Source organism: Sminthopsis crassicaudata, chromosome 6 (assembly GCF_048593235.1).
Source record: "Sminthopsis crassicaudata isolate SCR6 chromosome 6, ASM4859323v1, whole genome shotgun sequence".
Classification (NCBI taxonomy): domain Eukaryota; kingdom Metazoa; phylum Chordata; class Mammalia; order Dasyuromorphia; family Dasyuridae; genus Sminthopsis; species Sminthopsis crassicaudata.
The window spans coordinates 205,584,744-205,602,264 of record NC_133622.1 but is presented as its reverse complement, the minus strand read 5'-3'; the positions used below and the strand labels follow the sequence as shown (position 1 = coordinate 205,602,264).

Here is a 17,521-nt window from a genome sequence, read left to right as displayed (position 1 = left end):
TGTCTGTTATTTCAAAATTTCTCCTCAAAGTAATCCTTTGGGATATGTCCTGAAATAATCATATAAGAGTAAGGATTCAAATTCATCTGGCTCAGCTTTATTTTTCCAGAGAGACGGGGGGTGGGCAGGGTGGAGGACCCAGAATCCCGGCTCTGTCTCCCATGGAACCCCAGACCTTGACTGCGAATTAGTAAATGTCCCACATGGGAGGAATTAACCCTGAATGGGGTAAGAAAGGAAAAACAGAGCAGCCAGCTTCACAACATCTGGCTGACCAGGAAGGAATGCAGCAAGGCGAGCTGAGCTATCTGCCTCTTTCAGCTGCCTGCTCTCTGAGTCAGCAATAGCTGAATTTTCCAGACAGCCATCCATAACACACAGGCTTCGTGTTCATTTCCCCCCATTGACCTTGGCGAGGGGATGGGCGGGAAGCAGAGTGGACAGCGACAGTAGGTCCCTGACAGCTCACCATCTCGCAGTCCCCAGTCGGGATCTCCAGTCCATCAAGTTCTCTGAGGAGAAAGCAGGCAACGGAAAGCTGGTCAGCCTCTCTTGGTGTGAGGGGCTTTCCAGCCATGGCACGCTGCCCCATCACGGCATACTGCACCACCACAGCCTTGCTGTTCTCCCTGCTCTTGTTCCTGGTTCGAGGCTTGCTGCAGGTAGAAGGTAAGTTCCAGGACAACTCGCTCCTTCTTGAGGGGTGGATGGGAGCCACAAGGGACTTTGGGCTTCTCTGCTGCTGGATTGTTGCAGTTTGGGTGACTTGGGTCTCACATCAAATGGATACACCACTAACAGCCCAGCTTCAGTGTAATAGATCAGGCGATTCTTTGAGCACTGAAATTTTTTAAAAATCATTCATGTTTGAAAGGATCTATTTTTCTTAGACCCCTCTAGATCTAGAGCTAGAAGCTACTTCAGAAGCCCTCTTATCAGAGGAAAAGGTATCGGGGCAGGGACGTGCACTCACTCAGGGAGGCCAAACAATTTTCTCAAAGTCCCACAGATTAGGAAGCATTAGCATCAGGCAGAATTTGAACTGAAGTCCAGTACCTTTTTCACTGTACCATAGTGATCTACATATATACCATATTTACCATAAAGTCATCATTGCTTCATTTTGAGGGGTTTGGACAAGTAAAATTGGTTTCTAAACAGAACATGGAATGGGGCAGGGGGAGATGAGATCATTGAAACATTGACTTTCATTGAAAAGCTTAAGGCACAGTAGGTTCAAATCCCAGCTATGCCATTTAACTTCTCCGGAGCTCAGTTTCCTTATCTGTAAAATCAGGGGGATGGAACCAATGTTTTCTAAGATCTTTTCTAACTCTAAGTCTAAGAATCTATGAATAGTAGAATATAAACTTCTTGAGGGCAAACACTATTGTTATCATATTTCTATCCTCAGCCCCTATTACACTAGTGTTCAATAAATCCTTAGTGGATTGAATTAAGTTGAATTGATTAGTATTATGACTGTCACCTTTCCTGGTCCCCTTCCCAATGAGGGAAAGAACATGGAAGCAATTGTGTATAGACAAGATAGAAAAAGGATATATTAGGGATAATCAATAGAGGGAGAGTACTAGTATGAAGGGGCATCAGGATGGGCTTCCTGTAGAAAGTGGGATTTCAACGGGGACTTGAATGAAGTCAGGAGACAGAAGCGAGGAAGGAGAAAATTTCAGGCATGGGGAATAGTCAGTGAAAATTGGGAAGGAAGGGTTTTGTGCAAGAAGCGGCAAAGAGGCCGGTGGCACTGGATTTCAGAGTGTGCAAAGTGCCATTTAACACTCAGTTTGGCTCCAACTTCAGAGTCACCTTTTTCTATCTAAAGAGGTGTCAAACTACTTAAAAATGGTTTCTTAATGGATCATTCTTAGGGAAATAAATACTAAAAATATATAGAAAGTCCTATATTCTCAGGTCAGCCACCATGTAGCAGTGACTACACAAAGGATTCCTTGTTTCTTAATGATTCTCCTTTCGTAGACTTTACAATAAGGTATTTGGTCCTTTGCTTCCTCTCTATGGAGATAACCCAGTGATCTGGGAGCCCACTAACCAAAGAATCTGATCACTCTTTTTCTCTCCCAATCCTCTTACCTTTTAATATAGTCACTTAGAATAACAGAACTTTAGAATGGGATCCTTCCCTTATGACCTTAGAGGCCATTAAGTCCAATCTTTCACCTTCAGCAGGGATTCCCTTCAAAAATCTAATTAATTCCCATTTGAATTAGGAGTACTCTATAAACTACTAGCTCCTTGAGAGTAGAATCTGGGTTTTTTCCTTTCTTTGTATCCTAGCATTTAGCACAATTCCTGTTACACAGTTGTCACTTGAAAAAAAAAAAAACTTTTTGACTCATCAAATGCTTATTGACCCTATATCTGATTGACTACCTGAAGACATACATCCATTGATGAGAAGCTTACTGCTTCACGAGGTAGCCCGTTCTACATCTGAACAACTCTGATTGTTACCATACACTTCATTCTGAGTTGGAACCCGCCTCCCTGACCTTTCCATCTTTTGCTCTTAATTCAGCCCTCTTCTAAATGTTTTGCAAATTTTAAAATGCTATATAAATACTAGCTATTGTTATTACATATTGCCTGACCATTCTAGGAAATTTGGAGAAGCGCAAGAAGGTGGGTCACCAGATTATTTCTTCAGCCATGACAATTACTAAAAGCTTCTATTACGAAAAGGAAAGGATTATGATTCATGATTTATGCCAATGGGCAGGAAGAGGGGGAGATGGGAATTCCTTTATCTTTGAAACCAGGCACCCTGGGCTTCAGTTGTCTTATTTATAAAATACGTGAGTAGGACCAAATGATCTGAAAGATCCCCTCCAACTCTAAGTCATGATACTAGGTATTTAAAGCAACTGGTTTGTGAGGGAGGGGCTAGACAGTTGATCAGTGTTGTTAAGAAGGGCTGGAACCTCTGGTTTAGGGGCTTGTTGAGCCCTTTTCATAGCTGCACATCTACTTTGATATCTAACTGGTCACCCAACTCTCAGTGACTCCAAGAAGCTGTAGTACGTGCAATGGAGCCACACCCCAGGAAACCATCTCAGCAGATAGCTAAACCAGCTTGGGGATAATCAATGGATCTCAAACCCATCCAGTTAAAAAGTTGTCTAATTCAAACATGGAAAATGGAAGGATGAGTACAATTTGTCCCAGTGTCCATGAAGGCAGCTCAAGCAAATGCTGTGGAGTGGTGAGAGCTTAGTTAGACATAAGAGATCCCAGGGTCATAAACTGCATCCTGGGCCATTTTAGTCTTGACTTTTGTCTTGGCATTGGATTCCAGTGATTCGGAAAGAGAGAGTGAGGCTGAGGACTTGGAGTAATTCTGTCTCACTTAAACTAAAATCATGCACAAGGAAGCACGTCATCCCACCATCTCTTTGAAAACTAAGGACAAAATAGTGTTAATATTAAGAGGTATACAGATTGTTCCTCATATCTGAAATGTTCCCCCTTTTCAATGCTTGGAATCTCCAGCACTCTTTGCAACTCAGCTCAAATGACACTTAGGATCATAAATTTCTAGCTGGAAAGAATTTCAACTCCATCAAATCCAACTCCATATTTTAAAGAGGAAGAAACTAAGGCACATTTTCCAGGATCATACCTTCCACAAAAGAACTTTCAGGATTGCCCCAATTATTTATTCTCTCATCCCCTCACATATCAAAGATAAACTATTGTGTATAAACTCTTAATGTTATCAGGCAGCTCTCTCAAGAGGGATTCTTAAACTGGGATCTATGGTACTATGGATGAATTTCAGAATGTTTATGAACTTGAATGGAGAAAGTATTCCAATTTATTTTCACTAATTTGTGACTAAAAATAGAGATTTCCCTCAACTGTGATTTTTTAAATATATATATTATTCTGAGGAATCTTCTAAAAAGGATTCCCCAAATTGTCAGAGACATCCATGGGGGAGGGGAGAGAGAGAGAGAGAGAGAGAGAGAGAGAGAGAGAGAGAGAGAGAGAGAGAGAGAGAGAAGAGAAAAGGAAGGAAAGAAAGAAAGAAAGAAAGAAAGAAAGAAAGAAAGAAAGAAAGAAAGAAAGAAAGAAAGAAAGAAAGAAAGAAAGAAAGAAAGAAAGAAAGAAAGAAAGAAAGAAAGAAAGAAAGAAAGAAAGAAAGAAAGAAAGAAAGAAAGAAAGAAAGAAAGAAAGGAAGGAAGGAAGGAAGGAAGGAAGGAAGGAAGGAAGGAAGGAAGGAAGGAAGGAAGGAAGGAAGGAAGGAAGGAAGGAAGGAAAGAAGGAAGAAAGAAAGAAAGAAAGAAAGAAAGAAAGAAAGAAAGAAAGAAAGAAAGAAAGAAAGAAAGAAAGAAAGAAAGAAAGAAAGAAAGAAAGAAAGAAAGAAAGAAAGAAAGAAAGAAAGAAAGAAAGAAAGAAAGAAAAGAAAAAAAAGGAATTACTGCTAAGCATGGGCAGAGGAAATATCTCACTGGAAGTTCCCTATGCTGATGAAATCCCAGATCTAACACCTCTCCTCCTTAAAAACAGAAATTCCTGTACTCCCTTAACTGTGTGTCATTTCTCCTCTGTATAGAATGTAAGCTTCATGAGGCACTGTCTCCTTTTGTGTCCTTGTGTCCCTCCCACATCTCACACATCAGGCTGTTTTTTAAATTTGTTTTACATAATAGGCCCTTCATAAATGATTGTCGCTGATTTTGTCGAATCCAAAAAGATGATTGAATGTTCATCTGTTCCTTTTCAGAACCTTATTATCACTGAACCATGTAGAATCATGGGGATCACCCTCATTGGCAAAGGAAAAGGGCAACAATTAAATTACACCGAAGCCAAAGATGCCTGCAGCTTGTTGGGTCTCCAGCTGGCCAGTAAAGCTCAAGTGACCACTGCCTGGGACTTCAAGTTTGAGACATGCAGGTGCGTGGGAACGGACGTGCCCTTTCTTGTGGGCACCTGGAAGCCGTGGTTTCTCTCATTGGGTTTAATGTCCAAACCACTGATGGATTCTTCTTTTCTTTTCAGTTTCGGGTGGGTCTCTGATGGATACGTGGTCATCTCCCGCATCCTTCCCAATCCCAAGTGTGGTAAAAACAAAACAGGTGTCTTGGAATGGAAAGTGGCCCTGAACCAGAAACAGTATGCACACTGTTACAACTCCTCAGGTTAGTGGGATGTGCTCAGTGGCTAGCCTTCTCTCTGCTCGGCAGGGTTATGAGTCTGCCTTCCCAACCCACCTCAAAAAAAAGACAATCTTTTGAGCAGCTCAGGGAACCTGGCTTCAAATCCTAAAGCCCTTTTTAGCTCTAAAGCAATTCACACACATTTATTGATTATTGATTAAGTGCAGAGTCCTTTCTTTGCCTCCATGTTCCAAATCTTTTTTTTTACTCCAGTATTAATTTTTTTAATATGTGCAAACAAATTACCATTTAAAGAAGAGAAGGGTCATTATGAGCTCTGGACATCAAGAAAGACTTTCTGGAGGAGAGAACTTATTTTAGAACTTAAAAGATGGGTAGAATTAAAAGATATCAAGAAGACTGAAAGAAAGGCTGAGACCAGAACCAGACACTTGCATTAAGTGGGAAAGGATTAGGAGCATCTGTTTAAAGAGAAGAGATCTTAAAGGTCATCTAGGGAGTCAGTTAAGGTCAAGTCAGCAAGCATTTATTAAGCATCTTCTGGGGAAGTTAGATGGTAGAGTGGATAGAGCACTGGCCCTGGAGTCAGAAGGACCTGAGTTCAAATCTGGTCTCAGTTACTTAACACTTCCTACCCTGGGCAAGTCACTTAACCCCAATTGCCTCACAAAAAGGAAAATAAATGATTAATTTTTAAAAGCACCTACTGTGTGTCTGGCACTGTGCTAAGTGATAAAGATACAAAGAAAGGTAAAAAAAAAAAAAAAAAGAAAAGTCAGTCCCCACTCTCAGAGAATCCATAGTGCAGTGGGAAAAACAACATGCAGATATTTACAAACAAAATATAGATGGGATAAATTGAAAATAGTCAATAAGAGAGAAGGGATTATATATTTTAAAAGACTCAGAAAAGCTTCTTAAGTAAAAATTTCCACTTTATTTTATAAATTGGAGAGGTTTTTTTACACATTGCCTTGCCCACCGTCTTACAAAATAACAGGAAACTCTGGACAGCTAGAGGCAACCCGGTGGCCCAGTGGCAAGAACATCAAGTGTAGAGTCTGGATAGACGAATTCAAATCAGTCTGTGTGGAAAGTCACTTCACCTTTTGTGCCTCAGTTTCCTCATTTGTAAAGCTGGAGAAGGAAATGGCCAACCACTCCAGTATCTCTGCCAAGGAAATCCCAAATGGGATCATAAAGAGTCAGGTATGGTTGAAAAAGGACTGAACATCTTCATGAGTTCAAATCTGGCTTCAGACACTGACTAGCTGTGTACCTGGCCAAGGGCTTAGCCCTATCTGCCTCAGTTTCCTCATCTGTAAAATGAGCTGGAGAAGGAAACGGCAAACCACTCCAGTCTTTGTCAGGAAAATCCCAAATGGAGTCAGGAGGTCCGACAGATTGAAGCTGCTCAACAACAGCATATGCTAGGTCTGATTTGAACTGGACTTGGATAAATGACTTTATTTGCTCTTCTATTGTGTGTTTTTGTGTAAATGAGCTTTTTTGCCTTTCTTTGGATTCCCAGAAATAATCACAGTGCCCAGCACTTAATGAAGGTCCTTAACAAATGCTTATTGACTGATGACAACCTCATTTCTAGATGTCTCATCTTTCTTCCATCCCAAGTGTCATCTGCGTAGCCTGCCTCCCTCCCTCCAAATTCTACAGGTCCAAAGTTCACTAGAATGCCGGAGGAAAGAACCAAAACCTAATTTCCAGGGCTGCTTGAAGGCATTTTTTATGAATGAAAACTGAGTCATCTGAGAAAACACCATTGCCTCCCACACAGCTCTTCTGAATCAGTCATTTCCTTCCATTCTCCTTTTAAACATGGGCATTGGAGCAGCTGTGATAACCGAGAGGCAGGAGACAGGGAAGAGCAGCCTTCTGTAGGTGGCACTGAGCCTAAACAGAAAGAACACAGGAGTGGAAGGAAGTCTTGGCAGAAAGGTGTTTTTGTGGGAGAAGGGATGCTCCAGGAGCTGTATGGGATTTTAGCATTTCATATATACATATATACATATACATATAAATATGTATATGTATATATGTATTCACATACAAATCAGATAATATTTGTATAATGCTTTGCAAATGTTAAATATATGTATAATTTATATTTATTTATTTTTGCTGAGGCAGTTGGGGTTAAGTGACTTGCCCAGGATCACACAGCCAGGAAGTGTCTGAGGCTGGATTTGAACTCAGGTTCTCCTGACTTCAAAGCTGGTATTCTATACAATGTGTCATCTAGCATCCCTTCACCCAGATATATTTTCACACACACACACACACACACACACACACACACACACACACACACACACACACACTTGCTTTTAAGTATTTTCCAGTAGTTTCCTAAGAAGCTGCTCTGAAATCCAAGCTAGAGTGGAAAATCTATCAATAATATATATAATAACAGTAATACATATTTATATATACAGTAATACATACATACATAAAATAATACAAAATATATACAATCTATCAATAATATATATAACAGTAATACATATTTATATATAAGTAATACATATATAAAAATACAAAATATATACAATATATTAGTAATATATATAACAGTAATACATGCATAAAATAATACAAAATATATACAATCTATCAATAATATATAACAGTAATACATATTTATATATAAGTAATACATATACAAAATAATACAAAATATATACAATATATCAGTAATATATATAACAGTAATACATATTTGTATATACAGTAATACATACATAAAATAATACAAAATACATACAATATATCAGTAATATATATAACAGTAATACATATTTGTATATATAATAATACATACATAAAATAATACAAAATATATAATCTATCAATAATATATATATAACAATGATACATATTTATATATACAGTAATACATACATAAAATAATACAATATATGTATACAATCTATCAATAATATATATAACAGTAATACATATACAATGTATGATTATATATAGGTGAAATTATATGTGTGTGCATACATAATTTCACCTATATATAATATATAGAATTATTGTTGTATATATTATTGATAGATTTTCTACTCCAGCTTGGATATATATGTGCATATATGTAATGTCACCTATGTATAATTATATACATATCACATTTCTATGTAATCACATATATAAATTATATCGAATTTCATCTATATATAATATACAATATAAAATTATATAGAATTTCTCACGTATAAATATATAATTAATATGTAATATAAATGATATGATTTTACCTATGTATAATTATATGATTAATATGTCATATAAATTATATGTGATTTTACCTATATGTAAGTATATATAAATTTATGATTAATAGATAAACTATGTGTGATTCATATGTGATATAGAAATATATGATTAATATATGTTATATGTGATTTTACATATATAATTATAATCATCATGGTCTAAGAACTTTCAGAGGTAATCTTATTTGCATTCTCATCATAACAGTAGCTAACATTTATGTCATGCCTCCTGTGTGCCAAACACTTGCTTTATGAGAGTAGACCAGGAGTTCTTCATGTGGAGTCCATAGAGGTATTTGTGGAGAGATTTCAGGGACTTTCATGAACTTGGATGAAAAAACAAAATTTTTTAAATTTCCTTATATGTGTATATATATACATACATATATACATATATACATACACATATGTGTATATCTTTTATGTGTCTACATATATGTATATATGTGTGTATATATATAGGTATATAAAGAACACACATATATATATACTTTTGGGCCCCTCAGGCAGATCTAATATAGGATCGATTTTCACTTCAGCTTGGCGTTCAGAGCAGCTGCTTAGGAAACCACTTTCCCCATTATCTTGCTCCAGCCCTTTTCCTGGTATTCATATAGTTTAGTTTTTTAAGGCTAAGTGATTCATCCAACTTGCTGCTTCGGGGCCTGGAAAATACTTAAACAACAAGCAGTGTACCAGGAGGGCAGATAATGAGTTAGCATCTAAAGCGCAGAGCCCCTAAAAACTTTGAAAATCATCTGTGTTCATAATGATCTATCTGGTGTCTGAGTTCAAATGTGGACTCAGACACTTAACACTTCCTGGCTGTGTGACCCTGGGCAAGTCACTTGACCCCAATTGCCTCAGGGAAAAAAAAAGAAAGAAAGAAAGAAAATGTATAGAATCATAGAATGTTAGATGTGGAAGGGACCCTGAGGAAAAGCATAGACAAACTATTGCCCCTAAGAGGGTGGCCAGGATGTGAGAGAGAATGTACCATTTGATATTGCCAGTTTTTCTTCATCCATAAAAGGGGAAGGAGATCTGGATCCAGGTCCATCAGTCAACAACATTTATCAAGTGTATACAAGGGCAGCTACAGATAGAAGGCCAGCTCTGGAGTCAGGATGCCTTGTTCAAATTTTATCCCAGAACTTACTTAGTAGTTATATGATTCTGGGCAAATCACTGCATCCTGTTTGCCTCAGTTTCCCTATTTGGAAAATGAGGTGGAGAAGCAAATGGCAAACCTTGCTAGCCTCTCTACCAAGAAAACCCACATGGGACCATGAAGAGTTGGATAGGACTGTTTTGGTCAACAACCAAACAGCAACAATAATGTACTAACACTGTGCTTAGCAATGGGGACATAAGCTGGGAAAATAAACACAGTTCCTGATCTTAAGCAGCTCACATTCTAAGAGGGAAAACTATGGATAGACACTAAATAGTACAATGGATAGTGTATATGTCCTAGGAGTAAAAAAAAAAAAACAAAAAAAAACAAAAAAAAAAACCTGCCTCTAACACTTACCAGCTCTGTGACTCTGGATGGGTCACTTATCTGCCATCTACCTCAGTTTCCTCATCTGTAAAATGAGCTGGAGAAGAAAGCAGCAAATCACTCCAGGAGCTTTGCCAAGAAAACCCCAAATGAGGTCACAAAGAAATGGACACAATTGAAAAACAGCTCAACAATAACAAGAAGTACTAGAGTTATCGTGCCCAGAGTTAGTCTCCCAGCTCAGTCTCTTCTAAGTAATATGACTTTGGTCATTTTCCTTTCTGAGAGTGAGCCTTATTCGTGCAAAATGGAGATGGTAAATGCTTATCATCACTGGGAAGTTGTGGGGATCAAACAAGATAACAGAGATAAAGAGCTTTGTGATTGTCAAGTGCTGTCAACAATTCCACTGCTATTGTTCTGTCTGGCACCAGAGGAGCCTTCTGGGGTCTACTCTATAAAGGTGCTGAAGGTGGAGGCAGGAAATGCATTCCATTGTGCCATCCTGCCCTAGACTTCCAGGAAGCTGACCCCTGCAATGACGCCATCACTCCCAGAGCCATAACTAACAAGGGACCAGAGTGACGAATTCAGTGGAAAACAGTTTAAGCCCTTCCAGTCACAAGAATGAGCTCCTCCTTGACCCTGCCCTGCCTTCCTCGGAGAAGCCTCTCTGATGACAATTTCCCATTATCTTCTTTATTATTCCCACCCCTTGGAGGAGTAGCTGGCCCCTTCTACTTCAACAACCTTATGTTGGTGATCCACAATCCCCAACTCTTTGAGGGAGCACCAGGGCCTCCTCTACTCCCTAGAGAGCCTTTTTATGATGTTTTCCCTAGGCACAGAATAAAAAAAATAATAATAATCATAGTTTAGACGAGAAAACCCCACTACTCTGAAGATCTTTGGGGAAAATCTTCAACCTCGCCTTAAATGAAGGACACTGCCCCAAATTTTTTTTCTTAAATGAATTTAAGTCTTAACTGTTTAAGGGGGGAAATGATTGGGGTTGGAGTCCCTTTAAGATTTCCTTTCTATTTTCCAACCCCCCACAAATAGTTTCTTCCTTATCTGAAAAGCCCGCCAAGAGCTTGGCACCTCCCACAAGTCCCTTTTAGGTATAAAAGAGCCAAGCTGGAGCTCTCTCTTTGCAGGAGCCCTTCCCCCCAAAACATGGTATCCTTCTGGCCATGTAAGGGTTCCTGCCTGCCCAGTGACCATCTTTGGCCCTGGTGTCTTTCTACCTTTAATTTTACTTCCAAATTTCTACAATAAACCTTTTATTTTTTTTTTAATCAATCTAGGTTTGGGGGCCTGTAAATTCATTTACAAGGGACAATGCGCCTCATGAGACTATCTTACTATCTTTGCGCCGACCAACAGGATTCCCCCTTTCCCATCTTTCATCAGTTTCAGATCAATCCACCACTACCACTCCAAATTCAATTTTAACAGCATGAAGAATATTGGTGCTGGTTCTTGGATTTGGACTGGAAGTGTGGTTAACACTAACTTACCTTTTAGGTCAACTTTATCTCACTGCATTTTTGCTTCTCCCCACAGATATATGGATTAACTCGTGCAAACCCGATGCACTCACCACCAAAGAAACAACCATTGCATGGACTGTAGCGGGTACAACTGAATTTAATGTCAGTGACCCAGCTGATACAGCACCTCCGACCCCAGCACCGAATCCAGTACAGCCAAAATGGAAGAAAAAATTAATTTGTGTGACAGAGCTATTTCTTGAAACAAGCACTATGGAAACAAGCACTGTGCCCGAAGAAGTCATACCAACTTTCGAAAGCCAGCTTGCGTTTAAGAATGATGGTGTTACTTTTGGAGGTAAAGAGGAGGGAGGAGGGAAGGAAGTAGGCATTTCTAGAGTGCCTGCTAATGTGCTAAGTAAACACTTTATATTTTCTCATTGCATGCTCACAATAACTCTAAAAGGTAGGTGCTATTATTTACCCCTTTTTTACGGATGAGGAAACTAAGGCAAATGGAGTGAATGATCTTGCCCAGAATTCCCACAGTTAGTAAATGTCTGCAGTTGAATTTGAACTTAAATCTGATTCCAGGTCTAGCTCTCAATGACTGTTCCACAAGGCACTGTATGTGGTATGTCTGTCTGTGCAAGAATATACACACTTGAGTCCACAGAATTGACCCAATGCAGATAACAGTCAGCCTGGAAAATATGGACTGAATGAGCCAAGAGCACAAAGCAAAGTCCTAGATCTTTTTCCTGAGGCACATAGAAATGAATTAAATTATCCAAATAGAAGAAATTGAATCCCTCTTCTGATATTTGAAGTCAGCTTTAAATCACAAGGCACCAACCTAAAGAATATTGAATTTAGAGTCAAAGATTTAAATACCACCTTTGGTACTACCTGGGTGATAAGGTGAGATTGAGGTACACAAGTTACTTGATATCTGCAGGCATCAGTTTCCCCATCTGTCAAATGAGAATCTTGAACTAAGTTCACTACCAATTCTCAGTCTATGAGAGTGTCTCCCATTCGGATTTCATGGCATCAAAAAAAAAAATCAGAGTTAAAAGCAAATTTGGCAGCTACCTAATTTAATCCATACATGATGAACAAGACCATGCTATAATAGCAGTCAAGTCATAGTCAAGGCTTTGCTTGAAGGCTTCCAATGGAGGGAAATCTCCAGAATCATAATAAATCAAGGTAGCTCTAATTGGTAGGAAGTTCTTCTTTAGATCAAGCCTAAATCCAAACCTTTGCAACTTTCTATACTTACCCTTTGTCCCTAGTTCTTACTTCTTGGGATAAACAAAGCTCGTTTTCCACACGATAGACCTTCAAATATATGATAATAGCTATTATATTGTCCCTCAGTCCCGTTTCTTTCAACGAACCCCTTTTCTCCTTGTCAAAATTGTCTCTTTTTTTGTCTTGACAACTGCATTTTCCAGAGTTTCCCATCCCTTCAGAGATGATTTCCTGGGTAAAATTTTAGCCCATGGAATCTTACCTATTATTTCTCTGAACCCTTTGAAAACTGTCCTCTCCCAAACAAGGGCAAAAGCTCAACTATGCCTTCTCTCAGTCCTATTCCTCTCCTTTATAGTATATAGTGATCATTTTCTCCCAAAGTTCCTATCATTTCCTCCCCAGCTATCAGTTTTAACTTATTGGCAAAAATAAGATACAGTATACAAGTTCCCTTCTTTGATTCTTCCATCTTTTGAAGAGTTAAATTATAATTAAGACAAATATCCAAGTGATTCTGTGGATAGAGTCCTAGAATCAGGAAGACCTGAGTTCAAATCCAGACTCCAACACTTATTAGATGTGTGAGCCTGGGCAAGTCACTTAATCCCATTTGCCTTAATTGCTCATCTGAAAGGGGGAAAAAAAAGAGCTAGAGAAGGAAAAGGCAATCAAATCTGGTATCTTTGCCAGAAAAATGTCAAATGAGGATACAAAAAGAAGAATAAGACTAAAACTACTCAATAATACCAAAAAACAAACTATTAACTGCTCTTCTTTAGTTAGAGTTTCTACAGATATTCTGATCATCAAACACCCCTGTAACTATATTACTTTATTCTGAGTTATTCTCATTTCCTGAATTCCTCTATTTTCTCCTGTCTAGGTGGCTTTAGTATAATCTGATACTCTTTTTAGACACACTCTGATTAATGTTGCCCCAAGTTTGTATTTTGTTATGTAGCTGATCTGAAGATCTGAATCCAGTCCCTTAAGTAACCAAGGAAGATTCGCCAAAGACCTAATCTTATTAATGTACACATGATTGGAAATTAGAAATTAAAAATATGCAGTTAATCTCTTTGTTTGTCTCCAGGCTTACCTATCGCACTCTTGGTTCTCGCTCTGATATTCTTCATTGCTGCAGTTGTACTGGCTGTCTGTTATGTCAAGAGGTGGGTTTTTAAGCCTGTTCAACTGTGTTGCTAGTGTTTGTAGTTTTTGTCCATTGTGTGTGTAGTCTGAGAGGCTGTTTGATTCAATAGATGTTTATCAAGTGTTTAATACTTGAAAGAATCTATAGTAAGGAATTCAGGGGATTAAATATAAAAATAGCCTGATTCCTGGTTTCAAGGTCTCCTGGGAAGATAGGAAAAGAACACACAAAGTAGAATATAAATTCCATAAGACAGGTACCAACAACGCATGTGGGGAGACATTTCTTCAGGGTAGGAGAATCAAGGGAAATGGCGGAAGGGGCATTTGAGCTGGGACATGAATGATTGATGAGATTTCCACAGGGAAAGTTATTTTGGATGGGAAGGGAGAGAAGGAAGTGAGGGCATTTTAGCCGTATCCTAACGCCCAATGGAATATTAGCCCAAATGGATTGGAGCGCAGAGCACATTGAGGACAGAAGTAGAAGATAATGCTGAAAAGATAGGGTTATACCCAATCATGGAGGGCTTTGAAGACCAGGCTAAAGAACCTAGGCTTAATCCAGACATGGTTAACATGGTGTATGTTACATGAAAGTTTTCATTTTTCTTTTTTGTTCTGTATCTCAAGGTATGTGACTTCTTTTCCATTGACAAACAAGACTCGGAAGGAAACCGTGGAAGCCAAAGGGAGAAAAACAACAAAGACAGAGGACAAAGTTTCAAAGGAGGAACCAAAGAAAAATGGGAAAAAGGCTGAAGAGCCCAAGATGACACCCAAGATGACACCCAAAATGACAGTCAAGTACATGGAAGCTGAGGTTTAGGTGGGTCGGGTGGACAGGAGAGGACACAAATGGGATCTCTTTACTCCACCCCAGGATGTGGACATCATGGACACTTCATAACCTGATATTTCCCCACTAAAAGAAGTGGATCAAGTGGAAAAGCCCACTTTCAATACCTAACTAAAGGACTTTGGGTTCCCTGAGGATTAGGGAGCTCATTCAGATGCTTCCCTCTTCCTTCCTGCCATCTGTCCACTCCTGGGCCCTAAGTCCTGTCGCCCGATGTCTCTAAAGTGACCCCAGCTTAAACCCAAAGCTTCTATTCCCTAATAAAATCCAGGTGAGAGAAAGTGGATCTGTCTGTCCTGATATTTCAGGAACATTCCCTGTACATTTTTGTCAGGAAGCCTTTTGGTGCTCTGGCAAGAAACCAGCCGTGACATGAGAGTCTATTAGACTCAGGGCTGTCCCTGCTTCCGTATCAGAGAGCAAGGCTTCTCACAGCCCTGTACTGACCCTGTGAGCTTGGATGTAACAGGCAGGGGAATGAACGAGAGCAGGGGCAACTTGTTGGGGGGTAGGGAGGCCAATGGAGCTCCATGTGACATGGGACTAAAAGAAAGAATGGAACCCAGATACTAACAGCACAATATCTCAAAGAATCTTTGGGCTGGAAGGAATATTAGGGGCCCTCTAGGCCAGTTTTGTGTCTTAGAACTCCTTTGGCAATCTAGTGCAACCTCCTTTTAGAATTATGCTTTTAAATACATTAAATGAAATAGAATTCCAAAGAAGAGCAATGATATTAAGATATAGATATAATTTTTCACACCCAGATCCACAAAATCCTCTGAAATATAAGAACTCTTGATCTAATCCAACTCCCTTATTTATAAATGGGGAAACTGAAATCCAGAGAGTAGAGGTGACATGTCCATGATTTTATAAGTACTTGTGGTAGAATGAGGATTTGAATCCAGATCCTGTTCCTCTCTAGCTGGTGTTTATGCCATTGTGCCACCCTGGCAAACCAGCTAGAATAAATCTCATTTTCATAGCATGTTAAGGTTACCAAAAAAAATAGATTTGAACTGCTTTTCTGAAGCTGAACTGGTTCATCATCCTCTTTAGATGGCGGGAATTTCCCAGTTCCCTTAGGTTCTCACCATATTGACTTCTCCTGCTATTCTAGCCCAGAGCATTCCTAAAATCCTGAATCAAAGTGATCTTCCAACCTCAGCTTCCCTCCAAGCTAGAACTCTAGGCAACCCTGTAAGGGGAGGTGATGCAAGAACTGGCTCACACACCCATCTTACAGATGTGGAAACTGAGATGCAAAGAGATTAGAAATTTAGCTCAGGGCCAGTCACAAGCAAAGTGCCTGAGCCAGGATTTGCACCCTAGATCTCCTCACTCAAAGCACTGACTAAACAGTGGGTTACAAACTCCCAGAGACTATGGAAAACATTCTTTCCTAGAGAATGGCACTTTTTCAGCATGCACTCTCTCCCTTCGCTATTATTTTATTTTGAGAATGTATTATTGCATCACAGTGTTAACAGGAGACAGGCTAAACACCCATGTCCTAGATCGGGGCTTTCTGGTGTACAGGAAATCTATCATCCAAAAGAAAGTGACTGGATCCAGAATTGCAATGACTGCAATCTGCAGTTTCCTCTTAGTGACCCCTAAGCTTCCTGAAGCCCTTTTAGTTGTGGGTGTTCCCTCCATCGGCAGTTCCCAGATCCTTCTTCCTTGGTACCTTAGTCAACAGGCTTCAGGAGCCATGATGGCCTCAAAATTCACAGCCTGATTGTCTCTGTAGGATCATCTCTGACCTGATAGAACTTTCATTCCCCCTTCAGCAGCCCAGGGCCCCCCACCATGAGGAAGGAGAAGATGATCCTAGAATATTATGGAAATATAACAAAAGAAACTGAGTAACTTTGTTCCTACCCAATGACCTTCCTCTGAGGGTTCCTCATCTGTAAAATGGGGATAATAATATTTATTTACCTACCTCTTAGGGCTGTTGAGTAGAGCTCATGATAAATCTTAAAACCAGCAGTATTGTGGTAAATATTTAACAGCCGGCTTTCAGCAAGGGTGAAGAGATTGCACACAACACACTTTTAAGTTTAATCAGCAGAGGCAGTCAATAAAATAATAAATCAAGTCCCAATTTATAGTATTTGCAGTTTCCTAAATGTAAATGCTCACATTGGACATTTAAGAAATGGCTCTCTAGAACTGTATGATGAGATGGCTCCATCCCACTGCTGCTTAAAGCCACATGGAAAAAGTGAGCTGTCAGACTACCATTTATAAAATATGTACATTCCAACAAAATCACTTCTAAGATTCCTCCATCCCCTAAAAGTCTATGAACTGATCTTGTCAGATTTTACTTTCTAGAAAACCTTGAATGAAATCCAGCTCTGCTTCTAATCCTGTTAAAATCTTGGAGATTTAAACACAGTCTTCTCTCTTTGCTTCCATTTCTCACTTGTAAAATGAGTTAACATAGAGTAATGGATAGAGTATTGGACTTTGAGCTGGGACTATCTGGGTTCATGACCTGCCTCAGACATTTCCTAGCTGTATTATTCATGCAAGTCATTAACCTCTCTGGACCTCAAATTGGCTCATGTGTAAAATAAAGGGTTTGGATTTGATGGCCTTTAAGTTCCCTTCTGATTATATCTATAATACTATGACGCCATAAAAATATCTCTCGGCTCTAATGTACAAAGATTCCAATGTATATTTCTTTGTTATAATTGTGTTCCTATAGCTATTCTACTTACTAAACTATGTTATTTTATGCTGGGACTAATATATTCTTCAATGAAGTGTTTTCTCAA

General features: G+C 39.1%; 1 protein-coding gene across 1 annotated transcript; it reads left to right on the top strand.

Moving 5' to 3' along the window:
- The first annotated feature begins 436 nt into the window (after positions 1-436).
- LYVE1 (lymphatic vessel endothelial hyaluronan receptor 1) lies at positions 437-17,521 on the top strand. The gene is made up of 6 exons (XM_074276372.1): positions 437-669; positions 4,767-4,938; positions 5,044-5,183; positions 11,529-11,813; positions 13,809-13,887; positions 14,501-17,521. Exons 1-6 carry the CDS (start codon positions 576-578, stop codon positions 14,694-14,696), a joined length of 966 nt encoding a protein of 321 aa, XP_074132473.1. The 5' UTR covers positions 437-575; the 3' UTR covers positions 14,697-17,521.

Excerpts from the sequence above, each read along its gene's own strand:
- LYVE1 (XM_074276372.1), top strand. The coding sequence starts at position 576 with ATGGCACGCTGCCCCATCACGGCATACTGCACCACCACAGCCTTGCTG. Across the intron at positions 11,814-13,808 it reads TGATGGTGTTACTTTTGGAG|GCTTACCTATCGCACTCTTG; the intron begins GTAAAGAGGAGG and ends GTTTGTCTCCAG. Across the intron at positions 13,888-14,500 it reads GCTGTCTGTTATGTCAAGAG|GTATGTGACTTCTTTTCCAT; the intron begins GTGGGTTTTTAA and ends CTGTATCTCAAG.